Consider the following 27,275-nt stretch of genomic DNA (forward strand, 5'->3'; position numbering starts at 1 on the left):
CTTTCTCTTAGCTCCCCCTTTCCTCTCAATTTCTTCATCTCTATCCAAAATAAATATTTAAAGAGAAATACAGCTTTGATTCAAGAATGTTCTGGGCTGGGGAGACAGGATAAAGGTTATGCAAAATACTCCAATGCCTGAGACTCCAAAAAATCCCAGGTTCAATCTCTGGTACTGCCATAAACCAGAGTTGAGCAATGCTCTGGTGAAAAGGGAATTTTTCTCAGCTCACGTGCACCAGAGTCAACACTAATTCCCTGTTTAATCACAGGAAAACAGGGTCTAGGTGGCCAGGAGGTGAGCATCAGGTAGAACACCAGATATGCTTATGTCTGAAGTTTTAAATTAAATCCCTAGCATTACATGTACCGGTGATACCTTGATCCTCCTAAGTCTCACGGACACACCCCAATTCTAGGAGGAAGCCAGGATCTCCTCCTATACCCTCAATTCAAGGCTTAATGCTAAGTTTCCCTATACCACAGCCCCCTTCTCCTTTATCGAATAAAGTCAACACTATTTTCAGTCATCTCCCAAAGAAGACAACAGTCACTTATGCATCTATGCTCAGATAATATTGTAGAAAAGATTCAGAAGTTCTGCAGGCCTGTATTGTCTATAAAAAAGGACTAAATAAATAAAACAAAAAGGATAAAAGGCACTGCAAACAATCTCAAGAATTATATAGGTCAGTATAGTGCCTCACATCAAACTGACTCTTCAGTGAGATCATGAAAACTAGTTAACAGTGGCACACGCCCAATCAGAAATCTAATCTTGCTAGGCAGCCTGATCCTTGTTACAGTCTTCTAAAAAGCATTCTTGCCAACCCAGGTCCCATGGGGTTTACAAATCATGAGGTCTCAAGTTTAACCCGCAGTATTAAAGGTGTCAGGGTGATGCTCGGGTTCTCCTTTCACAAATATATATAAATTAAAAAGGAAGAAGAAATAGCTGCAGAGTGGGAGTTATGTAAGTATAAGTCCCAGCTATTACCCCGCTGGCAAACAAACAAACAAAACCCTGATAAAATAGCTTATTGAATGTCATGAATATTCTGGATCATAACAAAGGTAATGAATGGGGAGGAGTGCAGAATTTTAGGGTGAGTATACTTTATTTCTTATTCTCATTCTTCAAGGTGCTTGAAACAGAACAGAAACCATGAGAGCAGTTTTGTAAAAATTGTAGGCTTTTTTATTTAGTTTAAGAGGTAGACAGATGAACATGGAAGGCTGTCCCGTTAACTTGCCCAATGTTTGTGGTCCACTTAATCCATCCGTTCCATACTGCCAGAAATCTTAAAGAAACAACTAAGATTGGCAGAAGGCCTCCCCCCCCCACTCTTCAGCAACAATAGTCATTAAATTGCTTATAATATTACTAAAATTTTCACTGTGTCCAAAGAACCTCATCTCTGTAAGTTTCCAAATATGCCAATCAAACCTGCCACTACTAACAGTAGGACAGAGTACAAATGACTCTATTTCTGTATGAGACTACAAGGGAAGCTTCAGTTACATTTTTTGTTGTTAAATCCCTGTGCATGTCAGGGTAGAAGCTGGTGAAACCAACAAAGCAAAGTACACTCAGTCAAATGGTTCTGTATGGTTTAAAAAAGAAAATTACAAGTAATTTTCAGAGACAACATTAAAACATAATGGAATTGAAGCCTTATACAAAAAGTTGAGAAATATGTACAGGAATTCACAGCCCAAAAAGAAAAGGGAGCTCAATAGGAGTCAGTGGAAACCCAGCTATTTTACATAGCTAATTTTGAGACAAGTAATATTTAGCACATAAGCATGTATAGCATAAGTAACACTTCCCTCCCAGAGCTCCCAAACTTTAAGAGCTCTTCTCGGTCTTCTGTTAACACTGCAATCATTCTTCAAAGGAGCAGGAATGTATATGGTGGTCCCAAACATTTACACAAATTTGAACTTGTATCTCCATTTCAAGGATGTTTGAGGATGAGATACTTGAAAATTGCCATAATAGCAGCACTGATTACACCCGAGATAGGAACTGTGACAAACCAGGCCATAAAAATGTTACGAAAGAGTCTCCAATCAACAGCTTTCCTGGATCGAAGCCAGCCAACAGATACAACAGAGCCCACCTAGGAGAGATGGATCAGGGAAACCCATTACTGAGGTGCCACTGGTGCTGTTTATATCATATAGTTCAGGAGGAATCTGAATGTTATCATGAAAAATGGCTGGTATCAGGTTAAGATTACTTGTGAGAAGTTATATGAAATCCAGTCAATAAATCATGTTAATTGGGGTAAGATCAGATAGGAAAATGCTTCCTCTTTCTCTTCTGAGCTACTGAAATTTAAATACTGTGAGGACCAAGGTCTGAGCCTCAACCCACAACATGGGAGCACATGCACATGGGAAGCTTTACAGCTGCCTTTGACCCTATAGTTTTAAAAAACTGTATTAGAAGGGCAGAGGTTAGATAGCATAATGGTTATGCAATGAGACTCTCATGCCTGAGGCTCCAAAGTCCCAGGTTCAATCCCCCACACCACCATAAACCAAAGCTGAGCAGTGCTCTGGTAAGAGAAGAAAAAAAGAATCATTCAGGTATGAAACCCCAGTGACATTCCTGGTAAAAATAAATAAATCAATCAATAAGAAAAAAGGGGGGGCTGATGAGACAGCTATGCAATAGGACTTTCAGGGTCCAGGCGTGTCTACACCACCACGCCCCCATCCCCACTCCGCAGAGGGATGTTTCAGGAGTGGTGAAGCAGTGCTGCAGATGACTGTCTCCCTCTCTTCCCTTCTCTGTCCTACTGTCCTATCAAGAAGATAAAGGGGAAAAAAACAGCTCTAAAAAAAAAGAATCATGCCTAAGGCAACAAGGGCTTCAGGTCCAATCCCTAACACCAACACCAACGTAAACTAGAGCTAAGTAGTGCTCCTAGTTTAAATAGTGAATAGCATTAATGAGCTACTATATTGATTTAGTCAAGCCATACTTTTGTGATTAATAGTGGTATACAAGGTTAGAATCCAGAGCGGACAGTACTGACAGTATAATTTATATATACACTTTCCTTTTTTTTTATTTTTTAATATTTATTTATTTTCCCTTTTGTTGCACTTGTTTTTTTATTCTTGTAGCTATTATTGGATAGGACAGATAGAAATGGAGGGGGGCAGACAAAGGAGGAGAGAAAGAGACCCCTGCAGGTGGGGAACTGGGGGCTTAAACCAGGATCCTTACACCGGTCCTTGGACTTCGTGCCACTGAACCCCTATGTGCTACTGCCCTACTCCCTATGTATACACACTTTCTTTCCCCCCCCCCCTCCAGGGTAATCGCTGGGGCTCAGTATCGAACAGGCCATGGCCGGTGCGCTGCTATGTTCCATCGCTGGGGAGCCAGAGACGACCCGAACTGCCCCTGCGGCTACAGACAGACTATGACCCACATAGTCAACGACTGCCACCTCTCCAGATTCAAAGGAGGTCTCGAAACTTTACATCAGGCTCAACCTGACGCTGTTGACTGGCTACGGAAGAAGGGCAAACGCTAGAAGAAGAATCCACTGCTCCTGGAGGCTTTTTTTTCCCCTTTTATTGCCCTTGTTTTTTCATCATTGTTGTGGTTATTACTGATGTCATTATTGTTAGACAGGACAGAGAGAAATGGAGAGAGGAGGGGAAGACAGAGGGGGGAGAGAAAGATAGACACCTGCAGATGTGCTTCACCACCTGTGAGGCAACTCCCCTGTAGGTGGGGAGCCGGGGGCTCGAACCGGGATCCTTACACTGGTTCTTAGGCTTTGCGCACTTAACCCGCTGTGCTACCATCTGACCCCCTATATACATGCTTTATATAAATGACCCCACAGTCCAACTCGCACACTTTTATATTCTTTATCTTAAACTTGAGAATTTCAAAAACAGTGAATAAATTTCTAAAACTAAGTGGGGGAAAAAACCTTCTGTATAATAGAATCACTCAGAAGACACAGATCATTTACATTAACACTTACTTTGCAATGTGTGGTACTGATGGGAAGACCAATATTAGATGCAGTCACCACTGTGAGGGCAGATGCCAACTCAATACTGAAGCCACTGTAGAGACAAAAAGATTTCTTGTCAAAAACAGGAATCTATGTGGAGCCAGTGTCTTGGTGCGCCGGATCAATCAGATAGACAGGAGAGGCATCACAGCCATGGAGCTTCTCCCAGTGCCACGGCACCTCTCCTGTGAGTCACAGGCATAGCAAAACCCATGCGAGCTGCCTCTCCAGCTTGGAATTTGACTCTTTTTTTTTTTGGGGGGGGGGTGGGGGGGGCAGGTAACACTATCAAGTTGACAGTCTTATTTTGCTCTATTAACATCTTTAATTTGTGCAATTCCTGAACTCTACTACCACCCAGCCCCTCTCCCTATTCCTTCTCAACTTCTGTCTCTATCCAATAAATAAAATAAACCTATTTAAATTTAAAAGTGAACTTTATTTTGAATAATTTAAATATCAGTCTTAGATCCCAAGCAAAAACAAGTAAATGGAAAGTATACATTAGTCACTCTCAACACACACACACACACACACACACACACACACACACACACACACACACACACACACACACCTTTCTCAGATGTTATTCAAGAGACTATGGGGCGAGGAGGGGAACATGGCCAGTGTTATTAAATAGCTCAACTGGTAAAGTTCAGGATTTCTATGTCTAGAGGCTCCAGCTCAATCTCCAACACTCAGTGTAACACAGTGGTGCAGTTTCTCTCATGTCAAACTTTTTTTCATCTCATACAAAAACAAATCAAATCTTTAAAAAGTAGAGTACAGCCTAGGTTACATAGTAGATAAAGTGTTGGACTCTCAAACATGAGGTTCTAGGTTCAATTTCTAGCATACATGTGCCAAAGTGATGCTCAAATTCTCTCCCTCTTCAGTACATAAAAATTTAATATAGGGAGTCAGGCGGTAGCGCAGAGGTTTAAGCGCATGTGGCGCAAAGCACAAGGACCTAGTAAGGATCCTGGTTTGAGCCCCGGCTCCCCACCTTCAGGGGAGTCGCTTCACAGGCGGTGAAGCAGGTCTGCAGGTGTCTTTCTCTCCCGCCCTCTGTCTTCCCCTCCTCTTCCCATTTCTCTCTGTCCTATCTAGCAGTGATGACATCATCATCAACACTAATAATATCTACAACAACAATGAAAAACAAGGGCAACAAAAGGGAAAGTAAATATAAAGAATAAAAAATTAAATATAAATATATAAGCCTTAAAAAAATAGAGACAATGGGGTCTGGTAAGCAGGAGGTCCCTAAAAATAGTGAGTTTAGGAGACAGTGGCAGTGGCCCAGGAGGGCTCTAAGCATGAAGTCCAGAGTTTGATCCCTGGCATCACATATGCCAGAGTAGTTCTCTCCCTCTCATATCAATAAAAACAAATGTAGGGTCCAAACAGATGTCACATAAGAGTGACACCAGAGGAAAAGTAAAACTCCTTGCATGAGACTCCAGAGTCAGAGATTAATCAAAATTCAGTATAGTGACCAGACAATAAGTAAAATCTAACAAATACTAACAATGAGAACACTAGGAACTTGTACAAACATGGCCATTTTAACCTAGGATCTGCTTTTCCAACTTACCTTGAGGGTGTGATTGGTGTCAGATCTTTCCCCATGGTCTGGATAACTCTCCGTCCCCAAACCCATAGACCAATACAGATACCAGCACCACCATAGAGCAGGAGCCATATTGGTATGTTGTATTCTGAAGATACATCTCCAGTAACATAGATCAGATACAAAGCAACCAGAGGACCAATAGCATTGCTGGAAGGAAAACAAAAAAAATATTATTATCATTGGAGAGAGACATTGAGAGGGGAGGGGTAGACAGAGATAGCTGCAGTCCTACTTTACCACTCATGAAGCTTTCCACTTGCAGGTGGGGACCAGGGGCTTGAACCTGGGTCCTTGTGCACTGTAATGTATGTGCTCGACCAGGTGAGCCACTGCCTGGCCCCTAAAGATGACTTTTTTTAGGCTTAACTAGAACCGGACAATATCCAGTTTGCTAAATGACTTATCTAAAGCAAAGCTTTCAAACATAAGTCTTTCAAAGGAAGTAACTGAAACTCCAACATACACAACAGAAGAAACAAGAGCTGCACTAACAAGAGCGCAGCACATCTGATGCGTCTGCTTACATCTCTGGCCTAAAATGAACCTGGGATTCCAGTGAACACTTCAGAAAGCACAGAACTAAGGCTAACTACCTACAAGTTTATTCTGTAGCAAAGTGATTGTTTTCACCTCACATCCCACAAGTTATTGCCAGAGAACTGGATTCCATCATGACAAAAAGACCTCTGTGAACAGTTATATGTATCACCTACAGAAATAGTTATAAACATTCTTTATAATCAATTCCTTAAATCTTACTGTAGATTTATTAAGTCATTGGCTGTTATCTCTCTATATTGTCCCATAGGTGATACACACATACCTAAAAATAATGAATCTAGGGGCCAGAGGTATACACGTATACAGTATTAAAACAGAACAAGCAGTGTCAAGATTCAAAGTTGACTGACCTGACATCATTGCCTCCGTGAGCAAATGACCCAAAGCAGGCTGTAAGAATTTGTAGAAACTGAAAGAGGAGAGATACTTCTGGTTTATCCTGGTCATACCATTCTTCCAGAGAGCTGCTACTTCCTTTTTTGTCACCCAAGCCCATCTCTGCCTTGACACTCATATCCATCTCAGATGTAGAGTGAATATCAGACACAGCATTGCAGTAACTGGTGTAACTATCCATCCGAATCCGCTTTTTGCTGTCTGTGTTAGGCCACGTCAATTTCTCCATTTCTTCACCTTTCTGTTCACCTTCTTTGGCACGGAATGAATCCAGAGGCATGCCACAAATTGCCATCGTATAGGAAGTATAGCTATTATTGCGCCTCAAGGGTTTGTCACCAGAATCTCCCATGCAGTCTCCCACTTTGGCAAGGTGTAATTTATGCAGCAGCTCTTTGTATAAGCCAGAATCTTTATGCACAGTATGATACTGATAATGGCCAGTGGAGTTTATCTGGTTACTGACAGCTTGGTTGAATTGAACAAGGTTTCCATTAGGTAATTGCACTGCACCTGGCCAACACCAAAAAAGGGGCAATGTTCAATACAAAAAGCATCAGGTCCAAAAGTAACAGCTCCTCACCAGCACCAGGCAATAAAAAGAAACTATTGTTTCCCATCCAAAGAAAGTCCACTCACCGTTCATGGCACCATCTATGCTGGTTTCCTCTTTCAGGTCCACACTAGGAAGCCTCTCTCGCTCTGGAGCTTCCTCTAAGTCTCCCAGTTTAAATGAAACTGTTCTCTCCTCCACCACAGCCCGGAGAGGCATAGTGGTGGACCCTCCATCAGAAAGAGAATTCCTGGTCTCAATATCGGTGAGAGATAACTTTGTTTCCTCATGGTCTTCTTTCAAGCTACTCTTTTTTTCCATCAAGGGACTTTCAGAAGGACTAGATTTTATTTCTCCTAGAAAAGAAAGGTTTTGTGAAGTTTTGACCACACTGATTCAACATCTTCCCTCTCCCCTAAAAAAATAATCTACTCCTGGGAGTCGGGCAATAGCGCAGCAGGTTAAGCACAGGTGGTGCAAAGCACAAGGACTGGTGGAAAGATCCTGGTTTGAGCCCCCGGCTTCCCACCTGCAGGGGAGTCACTTCACAGGTGGTGAAACAGGTCTGCAGGTGTCTATCTCCCTCCCCTTCTTCCCTTCCTCTCCATTTCTCTGTCCTATCTAACAACATCAACAACAACAATAACTACAAGGGCAACAAAAGGAAAAATACATATAAAAAATAATAATAATCTACTCCAAAGTCAGAACATACATAACCTTCAGTATATATTTACAACAATCTTCCTGTCTACTTTAGCTGTCTTCTTTTACTTGGCAACAAAACTAGCAATGCAGAACACTCTATATACAGTGGGGGGGGGGGAGCAGATAACAGGTAATAAATATTGTGGGCTCTGTTATGTATTCTTGCTCTTATTTACACAATCCTTTACAAATATAGTGACTCAGCTAGTAGAATGCTGCTCTGGCTTCTCTTGCAGGAAACTCCATTTACTTCATGTGAACCATTATATATATAATGCACATAAAAAACACTGCAACTTCCTGACAGATCAAGTCTGTACTTAAAAAAAAAAAAGGGGAGTCGGGCTGTAGCGCTGCGGGTTAAGCGCAGGTGGCGCTAAGCTCAAGGACCGGCGTCAGGATCCCGGTTCGAGCTCTGGCTCCCCACCTGCAGGCAGGTCCCTTCACAGGCGGTGAAGCAGGTCTGCAGGTGTCTGTCTTTCTCTCCCCCTCCTCTCTCCATTTCTCTCTGTCCTATCCAACAACAATGACATTAATAACTACAACAATAAAACAACAAGGGCAACAAAAGGGAATAAATAAAATTTTAAAAAAAAAGTGTAAGAGCTGGTTGGCTTATGAACAAGACAAAAAAGAAAGGGCTTTCCCACACACATCCCAACTGAATTCAGCCCATGAACACAAAGCAAACCAGCTCAGTGAAGGCAACAAAAAATGACAATTTTAATTTATTATAAAACAAAGATGTACAGTTAAGAGTTCTGCTTTTGAGGGCCAGGTGGTAGTGCAGCGGGGTTAAGTGCACATGGCACGAAGCCCAAGGACCAACATAAGGATCCTGGTTTAAGCCCCGGGCTCCCCACCTGTGTGTGTGTGTGTGTGTGTGTGGGAGGGGGGTTGTCGATTCACAAGTGGTGAAGCAGGTCTGCAGGTGTCTATCTTTGTCTTTTCCTCCCCTCTCGATCCTATCCAACAACAACAGCAATAACAACAACAATAAACAAAGGCAACAAAAGGGAAAAAAATAGCCTCCAGGAGCAGTGGTGCAGGCACTGAGCCCCAGCAATAACCCTGGAGGCAAAAAAATAAAGAATTCTGCTTTCTGATTTTAAATTCCATGAGCTGGTGGAACTATTTCTGCCTAAAGTGTCTATGCTTTATATGTTTACCTATTTGTTTAAAGTGTGCCAATCAGGCAACATACTAGGGCATAAAACATGAGCAAGATCTGTCTCTTCTCTCAGATTGAGAAAAACTGAGGTCAGAAAATTGTGAGCACCTCAGTCACACTATGCACCTGGCACAGCAAGACTACAAGTCTCTCTGGACTCTGTGGTGCAGAGGCCTGACACAGCATCTTCCTGAAGCCACTGCAGTATACCATCCTTTTGCCTCTAAAAAAACCCTGTCACTAACATATACAGATGAAAAAGAATATATATATGAGGTCTCAGGTAATAGAAAAAGGAATGAATGACTTAAATATTAACAAAAGCTTATCCAGCATTTAATTGTATTATAACCTGTATACTAACAGCCAAAACAATTCCTCACATAGTAGTAAAAATGTCTACTTAGACCTGAAGCTTAAGTTATACACAGAAGTGATTAGGGTACGTCTGTTTTGTTTTGCTTTTTTAATTCTTTTATTACCAAAGCACTGTTCACCTCTAGCTTATGGTGGTGCAGGGGACTTTGGGACAGGGGTAGATAGCATAATGGTTATGCAAAGAGACTCTAATGCCTGAGGCTCCGAAGTCCCAGGTTCAATCCCCTGCACCACCATAAGCTAGAGCTGAGCAGTGCTCTGGTATAAGAAAAAAGAAAAGAAAATAGCAGGCCTTGAATTAGATTGGGCAGACCACACAAATAAGCACAAAGTGTGTAATTTCCTTAACTGCTCTATGAAGCTGAGTAAAATGGCATCTTCTGGTTCAGATCACATCAGTAATGTATTCTGGGAGCTAAGAAAAGGGGGAAGTTTTGACAATGAAAGTGTTGGCCCTTGTGGTACAAAGTTGATTCTATCAGGTCTAGTGGTGGCATTTTCTAGTTATTCAACTGTAGCATGGCAGCAACAGATACTGTCTCCCTAGCTCCAAGATACTTTTGCATAACCATTCTGTATCCACCCTCTGCCCGGTACAGGAAGAATGTTTTGTATCCAACCCTTACTCTTTTTTTAATTATCAAATTTCATTTTTTTAGTATTACCTGCTTACTATTTATACAAAGGACTTAGTTACCTCTTACTAAGGGGTAGTACTCACACTCCTCAATAAGCCACAACTTTTCTATTTATCTAATATGTCACTGGTAAGATATAGTTTTAAAAAGTGGAGTATCCATAGCATATGCAGAATATTTCCTTAGAGTAGATCATAACATCATTTAGATAAATAAGCAACCAGACCATAGTTTAGACAACTCAATCTTCAGACTTCCGATTGAAATGTTTTACTTTGACAGCCTATGCAAATAAGTGATTTTTTTTTTTTTTTAGATGGCCGGCCCAACAACAAAACATTCCTAGTTAACATATTGTGCTATGATTTACTTACGTTCTATTTTTCTCTTCATCCTGGGACATACAAAGAACCAGACGATAAGGGCACAGAAAACAGCACATCCCACCGAGATGAGGATGGTACCCCACAGAGGAAGTCTGTCAAAGCCCAGCACTAGGAGATAAAATGGTGCATCTTGAAAACCCCAGGGCAACAGCCCCTACAACAATGAGTAAACCCCTCCTCTGGGGACCTGGGGTTCCCCAAGCCAGCCCATCACCCTTTACTGCTGTCTGCCCTAAAAGGACAAAAACAAAACAAAACAAAACAAAAACCTATAATATATACCAGTCTTTTCCATTTAAAATCCTATTAAGACTGAAGTTGCTGTAAGTTCTTTCACTAACAAGCTTTTTCCTTTCTTGCTTTAGAAGGCAAAAGAATTACTATATTATGAAGATTTGCAATTTAGCTATTGAAAAAAGCATCTTACACTTGATCTTGACCGAAACTACTACATATTAAGTTGCATACAGATATTAATATCAAAAAAGGAATGTCTCAGTTGTCACATTTGTCATATTGATAAAATTTCCTGTGCAAGACACATTCATTGCACTAAACCTCAGTAAACAATCTTAACTATAGGATTACTTCTTAGGATAAATCATCAATCTAAGAACAAAAAATGAAATTATCAAAACATAGTTTAAAGTGCTATCTTTTACAAAAAAATAGTTTAGTGGCAATTTCAAAGAGACTTCTTTTCACATGGCTCAGAAACCATTACTAGTCATTATCTAATTTAAATGCCAATGTGCCACAAATTAGACTCTGATTAACATAGCAACAGAAGCAAAACAGTATAGAATTCTATTTAAATGTAAAATATGTTAAATAATCTAGTTTGTCCAAGATAGCTTATTGGTGGGTTGCTTTATTTTGCTTATTAGGAATTATATTATTCGGTTGTAGGAAGCCATGATATAGTCTATGAAAAAAATGGGTCATGACTTTTTTTCAACAATCCAATATTTCTAGAGATCTGGTTGCTCCCCCAAAATAGTGCTTATTTGCTGGGAGAGAAATTGGGGGTGGAGGAGGGATAGAGGAGAGACAGACACCTGCAGCACTGCTTTACGGCCTGTGACACTTTCCTCCTGTAGGTGAGGACTGGAGGCTTGAGGCAAGGTCCTTGTGCATTTAACAATGGTAAAATGTGCATTCAACCAGGTGCTCTACCAGCTGGGCCCCAGTAATTAGTATACTTAGAAGATTGATTTATGGGGCTGGGAAGGTAGTCTAATACTTTATCCACTATGCTATCTCCCAGGGCACAATTAATATCTTTCTTCAAAATATTTACTTACTCCCTTTCGTTGCCCTTGTTATATACTGTTGTAGTTATTATTGTTATTGATGTCATCGTTGTTGAATAGGACAGAGAGAAATGGAGAGAGGAGGGGAAGACAGGGAGAAAGACACCTGCAAGCCTGCTTCACCGCTTGTGAAGTGACTCTCCTGCAGGTGGAGAGCTGGGGGCTAGAACTGGGATCCTTGAGCTTTGTGCCATCTGTGCTTAACCCACTGAGCTACCACCTGACTCCCCACAATTAATATTTTAAAATCAGATAATAGCAGTCGGTGGCTCACCCAGCAGAATGCACACATTACCAGTCCCCATCTACGGGGGAACCTTTGGGAATGGTAAGCCTCTATTGCAGCTGTCTCTTTCTCACCCTCCCCATTTCTGTCTCTATCAAAACAGAAAATAAGACTTTCTTCTAAGTCACCCACCAAAGACAGAAAAAAAGTATACAAGTTTCCCTTTCAAAATAATTGAGAGCGGGGCCGGGTGGTGGCACACCTGGTTGAATGCAGTGCACAAGAACCCAGATTTGAGCCCCCATCCCATCTGTTGGGGGAAATTCATGAGTGGTGAAGGAGGGCTGCAGGTGTCTCTCTCCCTCTCTATTTCCCCTACTCGCTCAATTTCTGGCTGGCAAGATAGTTCACTTGCTTTGCCATAAGCACCACCCATGTTCAAGCCTGGTCCCCATCACAATGAAGAAAGCTTCAGGTTTGGTGTCTTATCTCTTCCTACCTAAAAAGTCAGCTGAGAGCAGTTAAGCCCCAGTGACAACAAAATATAAAATGAAATAAAAATAACTGATATTTCAGGGGCTGTTTCACCCCATATAGCTAAATTTAGCATAAATATATAAATTTAAAATAGAATGTAACTGTATTCATGTTTTTCTTTGCCCACATCATTCAATAAAGAGTGTTATCAACTAAATTAGATCAGTAGTCTCATAAAATTGTCCATTCTTTCCTGATTATTCCAATAACGACAAACTTAAAAATACTCAGCAAAGAAGTTAGAATCCATTAGTCAGAAATCAATTTAGTGAGCTACAGTGAGCATTAACAGCTTTAAAAGTCTGGAAATATGAATATACAGTATATAATAAAGCTAGTAGCTCTCTCATTCAATATATAAGTATTATGTATTTAGTACTCTCTCATTCAATACATAAGTATTATGTATTTAGTTCTCTCTCATTCAATACATAAGTCCCAAGCAGCAACGCACAACGTGTTTCTTCTAGTTGGTTGAGACACTATTCTATTTAACTGTTTGTTTCCCTCTCTACACAAATGTACAATGTTATTTCCTCTAGTGGGTCACAGTCAAAAGGTTTCAAGTTACTGAGTTGATGTTCAAAGACCAAGTCAAATTAAACTTAGATAGCAAAACTGATCAAGGCAGTACAATCCTGCCTGACAAGTTACAAGTTATCAATACTTTTTCAGTTGCTAAATTAAACAGTCATAATTTACTCCATGCATTGCCTTAGTCGCAAGGTAAAAGTAACCAATATTCAATCTTTATATCCTCACAAATTATTTTTCCTCTTAGCTGGCATGAATTCTTCTTCCAAGTGCACTTAGATCAGGTGTTAAAAACTCTTCTCATTCAAGCGGATTCAGGGGAGTAAATTTTAGTGCTTAGAGACAAAAGCAGCTCCATTTGGGAGAGAGAAATGAGAATATCCAGCAAGCCAGTCCTAAATGACTGGTTATTGAAGACCAAGTATAACTAATGACTCTTCAGGTCAGCAGTGGAAGTCAATATCAATTCCAGTATATTTTTAGCATAGATAGGAGAAAGGGAGGGAGAAGACCAAATTATCGATGGATCCTGTGAAGACTAAAGAGTAAAGGTGTGCAGTGATAAAAAATCTGAGCAGGTCTCTGGTTGAAAAGCTATCTAGGTTAACTCAGCATACACTAGCCTGCAGCCTTCTGAAATGGGCGCAGGCCAGCCACCTTCTAGGAGATTTCAGCCCTGTAAAGCAAAAAGGGGTAAATTGGGCATTTAATGCAAGTTTTATAAACAATTTTAAATTCACATTTTAATATTTTGACATGTACTTACAAGGTGCTCCAGTATACATGATGGAGAAGAGGTTTATTCCAACTGTGCAAGCATAGAAAATGGGCAAAGCTCGCAAACCATTAGGAACTGGATCTTCCTGTAAATATCATTAAAATCACTATGAAGCTGTGAAATCTTACCCATTTTCACCAAACCTTCTAGAAGGGTCTGCTCAAGAATTAGTGATGTATTCTAAGGTACCTGGTGTTCACTTGAAAATGTACTTCACATTTTTCTTATATTGGGGGGGGATTAACAGCTTACATTAAATACAGCTGTTGATACATGTGTAAAATTTCTGTTTTCTGCAAAGCACTTTCACTCCCATCCTAGGCCCTCCTCCACCATCATGTACCAAAACCTGGAATTCCCCTCTGCCCCCGGAGTCCTTTACTTCAGCGCAATACACCAAGCCCAGTCCAGTCCAAGTTCTCCTTTGTGTTACACACTTCCCATTTTTAAGAGGAATCAAGAAACAGGCTGAAATATAGCATTTCTCATTTATATTTACAATGAAATGTACAGAGTATATCCATATCTTATATAGACATAAAATAAATATACTAATTAACCATTCAAAGTGTTAAAGTCAGTTTTGCACTTCACTAGTCTAGGTAAGAATGAATCCAGGCCAGGAGTCAGGCGGTAGCGCGGCGGGTTAAGCGCATGTGGCGCAAAGCGCAAGAACCGACATAAGGATCCTGGTTCGAGCCCCCGGCTCCTGGCTCCCCACCTGCAGGGGAGTCGCTTCACAGGCAGTGAAACAAGTTTGCAGGTGTCTATCTTTCTCTCACCCTGTCTTCTCCATTTCTCTCTGTCCTATCTAACAACGATGACATCAATAACACCAACAATAACTACAACAACAATAAAAGGGGGGGGGCAACAAAAGGGAAAGTAAATATTAAAAAAAAATTAAAAGAAAAAAAGAATGAATCTAGGCTTTGAAACATGGGGGAAAAAGTTGTTGCCCTCACAGATCTGACATTTTCACTCTAGCAAGAAAGAATGTGATAACAAATGATACAAAGAAAAAGAAAACACAAAGGGGCAGCGATGATGGGACATACATATCTCAATAGGGGTTGGTGAAGAGTGAGTCTCTGTGAACAAATGTGCTAGGTCAACAATGTACAGGACTGGAAAAATAGCTAGATGCTACAACCCAGGTTCAAGTCTAGCCACTGAGACATTAGAGGAAGCCCCAGTCAATATTATGGCATATTATCATCATCATCATCATTTTATCTCCAGGCTTATCACTGGGGCTCAGTGCCTGCACTATGAATCCACTGCTCCTGTGGTCATTTTTTTGATTTTTTTGGATAGGACAGAGAGAAATTGAGAAGGGAGAATATAGAGAGAAAGACAGACACCTGCAGACCTGCTTCACCACTTGTGAGGTGAGCCCCTGCAGGTGGGGAGCTGGGGTCTTGAACCAGGATCCTTACACCTTGCTCTTTGTACTATGTGCACTTAACCTGGTGTATCACCAGATCCCCTGGTATATTATTCTCTTCCTATCTGAAAGTTGTGAAGGCCCCAACTATAATCAAAAAGAAAAACAAGCAATGTAAATGCCTAGGGGTAGAGAAAAAGCAAGCCATCTGATTGGTTATCTGGGGAATGGACTATTGCAGACAGATATAAAAGCCCTAAGGGGAAAACTTGGTATGTTTAGAAACAGCAAGATCAGTATGACCAGAAAGTGTTCTGTTGTGACAAAGTGGCATAATTCTGGACTTAAATGCATGAAGACCTAGGCCAGTGAAAACGGTGTACTTCGATAATAGTGTACTGGTTTGCTAAGTGCATGACCCAGGTTCAATTCCAGCCCCCACCACAATGAAGGCACGAGGTCCAGAAAATGACTTCCATTATTTAATAGACTGGGCAGGGGCATACCTGGTTATAATGTGCTAGGACCTGGACTCAAGCCCCTGGCCCCTCACCTCCTCTTTGCCCATTCCCAATCAATCTCTCTGCTACTATCCAATAATTAAGTAAATAAAGTATTTTTAAAAAATAAATGTGTGGTCCAGGAGGTGGCGCAGCGGTAAAGCTTTGGACTCTCAAGCATGAGGTCCCAAGTTTAATCCCCGGAAATTACATGTACCAGAGTGATGTCTGGTTCTTTCTCCTCCTATCTTTCTCATAAATAAAAATCTTTAAAAAAAAAAAAAAAAAAAAAAATATATATATATATATATATATATAGGGGTGGTCAGGCAGTAGCGCAGCGGGTTAAGCGCACGTGGCACCAAGTGAAAAGGACCAGTGTAAGGATCCCGGTTCCAGCCCGCAACTCCCCACCTATAGGGGAGTCGCTTCACAAGCAGTAAAGCAGGTCTACAGGTGTCTTTCTCTCCCCCTCTCTATCTTCCCCTTTCTCGACTTCTCTCTGTACTATCCAACAATGAACGACATCAACAACAAAAATAATAACCACAACAAGGCTACAACAAGGGCAACATAAGGGGAAATAAAATGGCCTCCAGGAGCAGTGGATTCATGGTGTAGGCACTGAACCCCAGTAATAATCCTGAAGGCAAATAAATAAATAAATAAATATGTGGTCCGAGAGGTGACACAATAGGTAAAGCTTTGGATTCTTAAGCAGGAGGTCCTGAGTTAGATCCCCGGCAGCACATGTACCAAAGTGATATCTGGCTTTCTCTCTCTCCTATCTTTCTCATTAATAAACAAAATATTAAATAAATAAATAAATATAACTGTGGTCCAGGAGGTGGCACAATGGATAAGACACTGGACTCTCAAGCATGAGGTCCTGGGTTCAATCCCCAGCAGCACATGTACCAGAGTGATATCTAGTTTTTTTTCTCTTCCTATCTTTCTCACGAATAAAGATTTAAAATCTTTAAAATAAATAAATAAAACTTCTTTTTTTTTTTTTTTTCCTCCAGGGTTATTGCTGGGCTCGGTGCCTGCACCATGAATCCACCGCTCCTGGAGGCCATTTTTCCCCCTTTTTGTTGCCCTAGTTGTTGCAGCCTCGTTTCGGTTATTATTGCCATTGTTGATGTTGCTTTGTTGTTGGATAGGACAGAGAGAAATGGAGAGAGGAGGGGAAGACAGAGAGAGAGGGGAGAGAAAGATAGACACCTGCAGACCTGCTTCACCGCCCGTGAAGCGACTCCCCTGCAGGTGGGGAGCCGGGGGCTCGAACCGGGATCCTTACGCCGGTCCCTGCGCTTTGCGCCACGTGCGCTTAACCTGCTGTGCTACAGCCCGACTCCCTAAATAAAACTTCTTTAATTAAACAAACAGTTCCATTTTCTGAATAAATTTCCATTTTATAATTTGTGTATATTTATATTTACACAAATTTTCAACTAGAATTTAGATGGTTCCCTCATTCTTTGATTTTATTGCCCCAATCTTTAGCAGAAATACTTCACCTGTTCTTTTTTTTCCAATTCTACTTTTCCTATTACCCAGTACCCTTAGGGCATTCATTTAGTAAACAGTAAAAAAATTATAAAGATTTATTTAATGAAAGATCAAAGCACCATTCCAGTATATGTGGTGTGCCAGGGATTGAACCCAGAGTCCCACCATCTAAGTCCTACACTCTTATCTCAGTTGGGCCATCTCCCTGGCCCTGAAGTTCTTTCTATTTATTTATTTATTTACCTTTTTGTTGCCCTTGTTTTTTATTGTTGTAGTTATTACTGTTGTTATTGATGTTGTTGTTAGGACAGAGAAATGGAGAGGGAGGGGAAGAAAGAGAGGGGGAGAGAAAGAGAGACACCTGCAGACAGATTAGTCACTAGAGTATGTTTGAAGGATGGTGGAAGGAGCAGAAGACAAGGAAGATGCTCAAAGTCAATTCTTTTATTTTAAACACACACACACACACACACACACACACATTAACATGAGAATGAGAAAGAGAAAATCAATGGAACATACAATGTCAGAGACTAAATTCAGGACCTCACGCATGCAGGTTGAGTGTTCTACTCACTGCACTACTTCCTTCCAGGATGCAAAGTCAATTGTTTCAAACATTACTCCTGGAGCTGAAGATAGATCACCGGGTAAGGTGCAGCTAGGAATCCTGGCACCACATGGGAAGTCCTATGGGCACAGAGGAAATCCTGGTGCTGTGGGGTCTTTAATGAATGAAAAGGCAACCAGGGAAGCCCAAGAGGTGACATAGTGGCTAGAGTGCTGAATGTACAAACAGTACATTTTATCCTTGGAATCACATGTGATTTCTTGAACTCTCTTCTATAATTGATAAATTTAATAAAGGGGGGAAATGGCAAGTAAGGTAAGTAAAAGCATTCAAGCACAGGCCCCACCCCCCAAAAAAAATATTTCAATAAAAAAATAAATCAAGTAGTGGCCTGGGAGGTGGAACAGTAGATAAAGCATTGGACTCTAAAACATAAGGTCCTGAGTTCGATCCCTGGCAGCACATGTACCAGAATGATGTCTGGTTCTTTCTCTCCTCCTAGTTTTCTCATTAATAAATAAAATCTTTAAAATAAATAGTGGATAGAAGTTCAACTACAAAATCCACATATGCTGGAGTGATGCTCTGGCTTCTCTTTCTCAATATATTTTCTTTCTTTTTGAGAAAGAGAGAGAGAGGGAGAGAGAGAGAGGGAGGGAGAGAGAGAGAGGGAGGGAGAGAGAGAGATACCAGAACACTGTTTGGCTCTGGTTTATGGTGGTGCTGGGGATTGTTGGGTATCAAACTCAGGACCTCATGCTTGAGAGTTTATCTACTTTGCCACCCCACCTGCCAAACAAGCTTTCTCTCTCAATGAATAAATAACTCTATGGGGAAAAAAAAGTACTTGTGCCCCGCAAAGTGGCACACTGGATAAAGCTTTGGACTCAAGCATCCTGAGTTCAGTCCCCAACATCACATGTGCCAGTGATGCTCTGGTTCTCTCCCCCTCCCCCATTACTAAATAGCTCTTTAAAATGTAGCCCCATACCACCATAAGCCAGAGCTGAGCAAAGCTCTGGTAAAAAATATTAATAGTAAAAAAGAACCACAATCAATTTTTAAAAATGTAGGTCTGGGGAGACAGCCTAATAGTTATACAAGTGAGGTTTTTTTGCCTCCAGGGTTATTGCTGGGCTCGATGCCTGTACTACGAATCCACTGCTCCCATTTTTGTTGTTGCTGTTGGATAGGACAGAGAGAAATTGAGAGGAGGGAAGACAGGGGGGAGATAAAAGACAGCTGTAGACCTGATTCACTGCCTTCAAAACAACTCCCTGCAGGTGGGGGGCTTGAACAGAGATCCTTGTGCACACATCACACTGTGTGTGCTCAACCGAGTGAGCTACCTGCCCAGCCCCTGCAAGTAAAGTTTAAACCTGAGCTTCTGAGCTCTCAGGTTTAATCCAGAGGACCACCAGAGCAGTGCTCTGGTTGAAAAAAAAAAAAAAAGAAAGAAAGAAAATCACAATATGGTGGGAAGATAGCATAATGGTTATGCAAACAGACTTTAGTGACTGAGGATCTGAGGTCCCAGGTTCAAGCCTCAACACCACCATAAGCCACAGTTGAGTAATGCTCTGATTAAAAAATAATAATAAAATGTAGTAATGGCCAAGAGATAGCTCACCTGGTGATACATTTTACATACATACCCAAGGCCCTGAATTTAAACCCATATGGCACCATACAGGGGCACCATGCACAGCACTACGGGATACCTCCTCTCCTCTATCCCTTTCTGTCTCGAACCTCTAAGTCCAGGTAGCAATGAAACTGCAGGTATGAAGCTTTAGTCCAAATCAAATATCGATAAAAGTAAACACAACTCTTACACACTTAATGTGTTTATTAATGTGTGCACCCATGCCACGCACAAAGAGAATATATAAATTAAGCTCTCGTAACGATGTTTTAGAAAAAAATGGGGGGTGGGCAGTGGCACACCCAGTAAAGCACACAGGACCAGGCATAATGACTTGGGTTCAAAGCCTCAAACTCCACTAGCAGGGGGAAGCTTCATGAGTAGTGAAGCAGTTGTCTTTCCATTCTGTCTCCCCATTTCCTCTCAATTTCTGTCTCTAACAAAAGAAGGGGTCTGTAGTGGGTGGGGCAGGGAACGTGGAGGCATTAAATGAGAAGTTCTGGGTGAAAGTTGCTCTGCACCCCAGGCCCCAACAGGCCCCTCCACTTCTTGAAAACATAAGCTTGTTTTGAGAAGAAAAAAAAAAAAAGCCAAGTTCAATCTCCAGCACCACCATAAACCAAAGCAGAGTATTCTGATCTCATTAAAATAAATGAAACACTAAAAGATAAAAAAAAAAATTTTAATTTGCTTCCCAATGATCCACAAAGGCCTAGCTCATACCTTTATACAGAACAGAGGATTCAATGAAATCTCTTGGCTTTCTGATGTATATATAGGAAGCTAAGTAGATGGCTCCAATAAGAACAGTAGGGGCAGGACTGTGGCCAAGCTGGTTAAGGGCACAAAGCTCACACATTACAAAGTGCAAGGACTCAAAGATTCAACAAGCCCTCAGTCCGCACCCACAGGGGGAAGCTGCATGAGCTGTGCAGCAGTGCTGTGGGGGTCTCTTTTCTCTCGTGCTCTCCATCTCCCCCTTCCTTCTTGATTTGTCTCTAAAAAAAAAAAAAAACTAAGGGAGTCGGGCGGTAGCGCGGCAGGTTAAGGTGTAAGGACAGGTGTAAGGATCCCGGTTCGAGCCCCCGGCTCCCCACCTGCAGGGGAGTCGCTTCACAGGCTCACAGGCGGTGAAGCAGGTTTGCAGGTGTCTATCTTTCTCTCCCCCACTCTGTCTTCCCCTCCTCTCTCCATTTCTCTCTGTCCTATCCAACAACAATAACTATAACTATAACAATAAAACAAGAGCAACAAAAGGGAATAAATAAATAAACCTTAAAAAAATCTTTAAACACTACTTTAATTCTGTCAAGCCTTACCAAGCTATTTTCAAAATAAACTGCTATTCTGCCAAACTCAGGGTATAGGAAAGTGATTTGTGAGTCACTTTACCAGTTACAGAATTCTATAACAAAGAAGTACAAAACCTCCCCTTCCAGAAGCTCAGACCATACAAATAGTTCTGAATACATTCTTGCCCCTTGGGATCAAACTACCCATCTTTCCTTTGCTCAGATTTCTTCAGTCTAGAAGCATTTTTAAGATACAATGGATGGTTAAAAGCCATTAACCTCAACAAAAGGAAGACTTTGTTTGCTGTGAAAACGGATTTATTCTTACTGCAACTCAGCCCAGTGGCAACATCTCCTGCTGTCTACATTTAGGAGCCAGCATAAGAATTCTTGATTGATGGCGCGATACCCAAGGACCGGCAGAGTAAGGATGCCGGTTCGAGACCCCGGCTCCCCACCTGCAGGGGAGTTGTTTCACAGGTGGTGAAGCAAGTCTGCGGGTAACTATCTTTCTCTCCCCCCTTTCTGTCTTCCCCTCCTCTCTCCATTTCTATGTCCTATCCAACAACGATATCAGTAACAACTACAATAATAATTACACCAATAAAACAAGGGCAACAAAAGAGAATAAAAAATATTAAAAAATGACTTTTAAAAAAATTCTTGATTGAAGAAATACTACCAGATCACTCAGAAGAGATTTTTAGATAGAAAAATAAATGGCTACCCAGAATTTTTTTTTTTCCTCCAGGGTTATTGCTGGGCTCGGTGCCTGCACCATGAATCCACCGCTCCTGGAGGCCATTTTTCCCCCTTTTTGTTGCCCTAGTTGTTGCAGCCTTGTTGCGGTTATTATTGCCATTGTTGACGTTGCTTTGTTGTTGGATAGGACAGAGAGAAATGGAGAGAGGAGGGGAAGACAGAGAGAGAGGGGAGAGAAAGATAGACACCTGCAGACCTGCTTCACCGCCCGTGAAGCGACTCCCCTGCAGGTGGGGAGCTGGGGGCTCAAACCGGGACTACCCAGATTTTTTAACCAAGGGAGAAAAAAAACTACTTCTACTGTTTCATTTCACCTGTTCTGAGAAATTAAGAGTCAAGTCAATGTGAGGAGAGTCCTCATTTAAAAAACTTAAACCACAGAAAAAAACTAAACATCTAAACTACTCCATTTTACTGACATCGAAGAAAAAGCAATGGGAGAAAGTTGTGATTTGCCGAATCCCTACAATTCTAATTGATCCATGAGTGGTTTAGATAATGTGGTACTCAAACAGTGAGACAAATCCACCTCTAAAAAATATCTTTAATTTTTTTTTCATAAGTTTCCCGGTCCTTTTCTTGGCACACCATAATACACACTTTTTTCCATCTTGAATGCCTTCTTGGCTATTGAAAACTTGCTTCTCTCACAGAACTCAGCAGCATATAAAACTTGTACAGAACAAATAATCTTTCCTAATGCTACCTACCTACACACCTCACACATTTGCAAAAATGCTATCAGTTTAACTACCAAGCACCCAACAAAGACTATAATATAAAATAGGAAGAAAAAGCTTACCTTGCGGAGGATGAATGCTCGTACGAGGAAGAATAATATTGCAGACATAATACCAGAAAGCAGCGGGGAAATGAACCAAGACATCACTGGAATAGAACACATCAATAAAAAAAAAAAAAAAATCAACTAATGAAAATCAAAAACCAAAAGATAACTTAAATCTTTAAAAAAGTAAAATTTATTTCCACTGCTTTGTCATCTGTAGTGCCAGCTGGCTGGGACTGAACCAGGGTCTCACAAATGCAAAGCATGTGTTCTACCTGCTGAGCCACCTCTCCAGGTAGCAACACTTAAATGCTAGTATTCTCTCAGAACTTTAATCTACCCCCCCATTTAACACCACACTTCACAAGAATATAAATTAAGAAGCCACTTAAAGGGCGGGGGAGACAGCATAACGGTTATGCTGGCTCTGAGCTCCTAGGTTCAATCCCCAGTACCACCATACAATAGAGTTGAGCAGAGCTGATAGTTAAAGTTTTTAAAGTCAGACAATCAAACAGACCGGCTTTGCTTAATGGTTATGCAAAAGACTCATACCTAGGGCTCTGCAGTTCCAGGTTCAACCCCAATACCACCAACAACCAGAGTTGAGCAGTGCTACAATGTTTATGTACACCTTTCTCATTACAATAAATACAAGTAATTTAAAAAAAAAAAAACGTACCAATTTTTATCAGTTCAGACCACTTGACACCCTGTTGTCCCTTTGCCACAAGAGAGAAACCAATGGTCGCACCGACAATACAATGGGTTCCAGATATGGGAAGCTTCAAAAATGAAGCCACTAGTTGCCACACAGCAGAACCTGAAAATACAGTCAAGTTGTATTAAGTAAAAGGTCAAATCGCATTATGTCGCAGTATATTCTGAAGGAAATAATCTGAAAGGTAAAACTCAAGGATGGAAACAACCATGGCAAGGATTCACACACACACACACACACACACACACACACACACACACACAAACACACACACCCCCTTTAGAAGACACAAAAGAACTTACCGAACATCGCACTGATGGACCCGGCCATTAGCTCTTGGGTGGAGTTGTACATGTTCACGTCGATCAAGCCCTTCCGGATGGTTTCGCTCACTTTGGCCCCCAGTAGGACAGAGCCTAAGGTTTCGAAAATACTAGCTAGGATGCAGGCTTGCTTCAGGGTCACTACACCTGAGCCCACGGCTGTACCAAACGAATTTGCTACATCATTGGCCCCCACGGAGAATGCCAAGACAAATGCTATGATGAAGCCCAGGATGAGCATCCACAGAGAGTCCCCCTGCGGACCGGAAGCAGCGGTAGCAGCAATAGTACTGGCAGTCAGCGTTGCCACGGTAGATGCCATTCTCGTAGATGCCATTCTCGAGAGTAGTGGTTTTGTGTTTCTTGTAACTAGGAAGAATTACTGAGCGGCTTTTTCAAGATGTGTAAACGGAATGAGGTAATGTAAAAATGCTATAATAAATAATATATATTATATAAAATTAAATACTGTAAACTACGGCACAGAAACCGGGCTGGGGAGTTACTGCTATACGCTGCGTAGAGGCATCTGTTGTCTGGGGTATCTTTGGCTCTGGAGGGCTAACAGCACGGAGCACAATTCCATGGCGAAGAAGAGAAAGGACGCAAGTTCATCCTGAGGGTGGAGGAAATAACAATGGCACCGCGCCCTGGAGGGGGCCGGCCTGACGCCGGTGCAAGACCACGCGGCCGGGGAGCCTGCCCGCCGCCCCCAGCCCCGCGCCCCCGGCCCCGCAGCTCCGCAGCCCCCGGGCCTCCCCCGCCCTCCCGCGCGCCCTCCGCGAGGAGACCGGAAAAGGGCTGTTCCCGCGCGCGCCTCCCCGGGAGCGCCAAAAAGGCCCGCGGGCGGGCGGGCGGGCGGGGCGGGGACGACTCACACCGCAGCAAAACCAGAATCGCGCCTCTCTGCCCGCACCGCCCTCCCCACCCCCGGTCGCCTTTCCACGCCGCTGTCTGCGCCAGGCCCTGAAGAGAATAAAACGCCTTCCCAAGGTGGCGCCGCCACTCACCAGAGGAGTCAGGAGGCCGACACGCACGAGGGTCCAGGCGTAGGCGGTAGGGGCAGGACTCACGGACCCCCGCACCCGGCCAGCGAGCGGACAGCCCAAGCAAAGCCTCCAGGAAGAGTCCTGAGCGACTGACAATGCACCCAGGAGGCAGCCGCCGGCACTTAAGCACTGGAGAAAAGGAAGCCGGCAGCGGGAGCCGGCAGCCATCACAGTGCGGTGCACGCCTCCGACTTCTACTTATAGCCACCACCGCGCCCCGCGTGACCCTCCCCCAGGATGACGCAGCCCCGCGCGGCGCTGATTGGCTCAGCGGGCGCCGGGGTCCAGGCCCCCCGCGGGGGAGCTTGTCCACGTGGGGGAGGACCAGCCCCCTCCCCGGTGGCCTCGCCCTGGAGTCGCAGAGCCGTCTGGCCCCTGGCAGGGGACGCAGGGGACCGTAGCCTGTCTGCTGGAGGTCTGCATGCCGGGTTAGGATAGCCGCGATCAAGGTCATTCCCAGTTTCTATGTAGAGGGCCCCGTTTTCTGACACTGGCAACGCCTCCAGTCTCACTTTCTGCGCACTTGTGACCTCCCGTGTCTGGAGGCCACACCGGGCCGAGTCCTTTCCCCTCCGCGAGTGGTGCCGCGGGAGAGGTCGCGCCCTAAGGGCTCTGGGCTCCCGGTGCAGTCCTGGCACGTTGTTGCACCTGTGACTTGCCCTTGGCCAGACTGGCACTGTCCCTAGGCGGGGGAGGGAGTGGACTCACGTGGTCGTTGTGCTCCGCAGTCATACACTTGGGTGAAAACAGCCTTAAGAGTCGCGAGAACCAGACTGTCGTCCTAGTTGTGGCTCAGGGCCATAGGATGGCTGTGGGTCATTAATTTCCCTGTGGCCTATCTGCATTTTCTATGCCATGGCTCCATGGAGTTGGGGTGGGGAGTGAGGGAGGGAAGGACTGTGCTTTGGATTCAAATTCTGACTCATAGTTGCTGCAGTGGGTCACCTTGAACAAGTTCAGAATCTTCCAGTTCTCCTGAAAGTAACTGATCTTAAAATCAATAACCCTGGGAGTCGGGCGGTAGCGTAGCGGGTTAAGCACAGGCAGCGCAGAGCGCTAGGACCGGCATAAGAATGCCGGTTCGAGCCCTGGCTACCCACCTGTAGGGAAGTCGCTTCACAAGGGGTGAAGCAGGTCTGCAGGTGTCTTTCTTTCCATCCCCTTCTCTGGCTTCCCCTCCTCTCTCCATTTCTCGCTGTCCTATCCAACAACAAGGACATCTATAACAACAACAGTAACTACAGCAATAAAACAACAAGGGCAACAAAAGGGAATAAATATTTTTTTAAAACTGTTAAAAAAAAAAAACCACCTTGTGTTGTGACTTAAAGGAGTTAACCCGGTGAATGTGATTAGAGCTCAGTAGGTGTTCATCAAATCCTAATTTCTGTTTCTTTTAAGATATAGAAAAGGGTGTAAGGGGCAGTTTTATAGTTATGGAAAAGACTTTCTTGCCTGAGGCTCCGAGGTACCAAGTTCAATCCCCAGCACACCATAAACCAGAGCAGTGCTCTCTGGTCTTTGTCTGGGGGGTCTATCTCTTTTTTTTAATATTTATTTTTATTATTTATTCCCTTTTGTTGCCCTTGTTTTTTTATTGTTGTAGTTGTTGTTGGATAAGACAGAGAGAAATGCAGAGAGGAGGGAAAGACAGAGAAAAAAACACCTGCAGACCTGCTTCCCCGCTTGTGAAGCAATTCCCCTGCAGGTGGATAGCTGGGGGCTCGAACCGGGATCTTTACATCATCCTTGTGCTTTGCGCCACGTGCGCTTCACCCGCTGCGCTACCGCCCGACTCCCGGGTGTCTATCTCTTTAGCTCTCTCATTAAAATAAAATAATATTACAAAGAAAGAAAAAGAGTGGTCCGGGAGGTGGCGCAGTGGCTAAGGCATGAGACTCTCAAGCATGAGGTCCTGAGTTCAATCTCTGGCAGCACATGTACCAGAGTTCTTTCTCATGAATAAATAAATTCTTTAAAAAAAAAAAAAGAAAGAAAGAAAAAGAAGATGGTATAAGAAGATGGTATTGTTATGGCACCCCAGAAGCTTTTCTATCCTGTTTAGGTAAAGATTGATTTCTGCTTCCCTACATGGTTCATAATGTAGTTTTAACATTAATAAGATTGCCCATCTGAGGACATTTCATTATATGGCTTTAAATCAAGATTTACCAATCATTCTTTGGGAGATTAAGGTCGTGGTTTCTTGTTGGAATTGTAAGATTAAAATATTCCAACCAGAAATATTTAGGATGATGCGGAGCCTTCCCCCAGGTTTTTGCCATCTCTAGAGGAGGTCAGAAAGAAAGAAAGACACAAAAAGAGAAAGAGGTAGGGCGGCAATAAGGAAAAAGACTTGTAATTTGTTGCTATATTTAGGACATGTCTGAATACTTAAACTGCACCTGAGTACCCTCTGACCCACCTAGAACATCTGATGAAGCTGTATAAGTAATTAACAAAGCTCTAGATCCCAAGGCCATGTCTAAGAGAAAGTATATATCTGGGATCACAGATCCTGGAATGCAAATTTTTTAAATCATTGATTTAATATTGATTTACAAAATTGAGGCAACAAGGATATAATTCCACATCTTTCCCACCACCAGTGTTCTGTGTCCCCATTCCCTCCATTGGAAACTGCAGTAGTTCTCACAAGGTCATAAATATGGGTTGACTATTAAAAAATCCCCGGCTCCCCACCTGCAGGGGAGTCGCTTCACAGGCAGTGAAGCAGGTCTGCAGGTGTCTGTCTTTCTCTCCCCCTCTCTGTCTTCCTCTCCTCTCTCCATTTCTTTCTGTCCTAACAACAACAACATCAATAACAACAACAATAATAACTACAACAACAAAAAACAAG

The 27,275-nt window shown here is 42.7% G+C and overlaps 1 protein-coding gene across 1 annotated transcript; it reads right to left on the minus strand.

Annotated features, from left to right (window-relative positions):
* Positions 1-1,174: 1,174 nt before the first annotated feature.
* SLC20A1 (solute carrier family 20 member 1) lies at positions 1,175-24,599 on the minus strand. Its single transcript, XM_007538354.3, has 11 exons — positions 24,377-24,599; positions 23,346-23,982; positions 23,005-23,145; positions 22,338-22,423; positions 13,855-13,951; positions 10,467-10,586; positions 7,284-7,553; positions 6,599-7,157; positions 5,649-5,834; positions 4,016-4,100; positions 1,175-2,122 (listed from the first exon to the last, which is right to left on the minus strand). The coding sequence occupies exons 2-11, from the start codon at positions 23,701-23,703 to the stop codon at positions 1,958-1,960; spliced, it is 2,067 nt and encodes a 688-aa protein (XP_007538416.2). The 5' UTR covers positions 23,704-23,982; positions 24,377-24,599; the 3' UTR covers positions 1,175-1,957.
* Positions 24,600-27,275: the final 2,676 nt, after the last annotated feature.

This window comes from Erinaceus europaeus, chromosome 3 (assembly GCF_950295315.1).
Source record: "Erinaceus europaeus chromosome 3, mEriEur2.1, whole genome shotgun sequence".
Classification (NCBI taxonomy): Eukaryota; Metazoa; Chordata; class Mammalia; order Eulipotyphla; family Erinaceidae; genus Erinaceus; species Erinaceus europaeus.

Bases quoted from the DNA above. Each gene is read 5' to 3' on its own strand.
- SLC20A1 (XM_007538354.3), bottom strand. From the start codon at position 23,703: ATGGCATCTACGAGAATGGCATCTACCGTGGCAACGCTGACTGCCAGT. The intron at 7,554-10,466 runs GTAAGTAAATCA...TTTCTTTTCTAG, and splicing joins GATGAAGAGAAAAATAGAAC to GAGAAATAAAATCTAGTCCT. The intron at 2,123-4,015 runs GTAAGTGTTAAT...CATCTCTCCTAG, and splicing joins TCAGTACCACACATTGCAAA to GTGGGCTCTGTTGTATCTGT.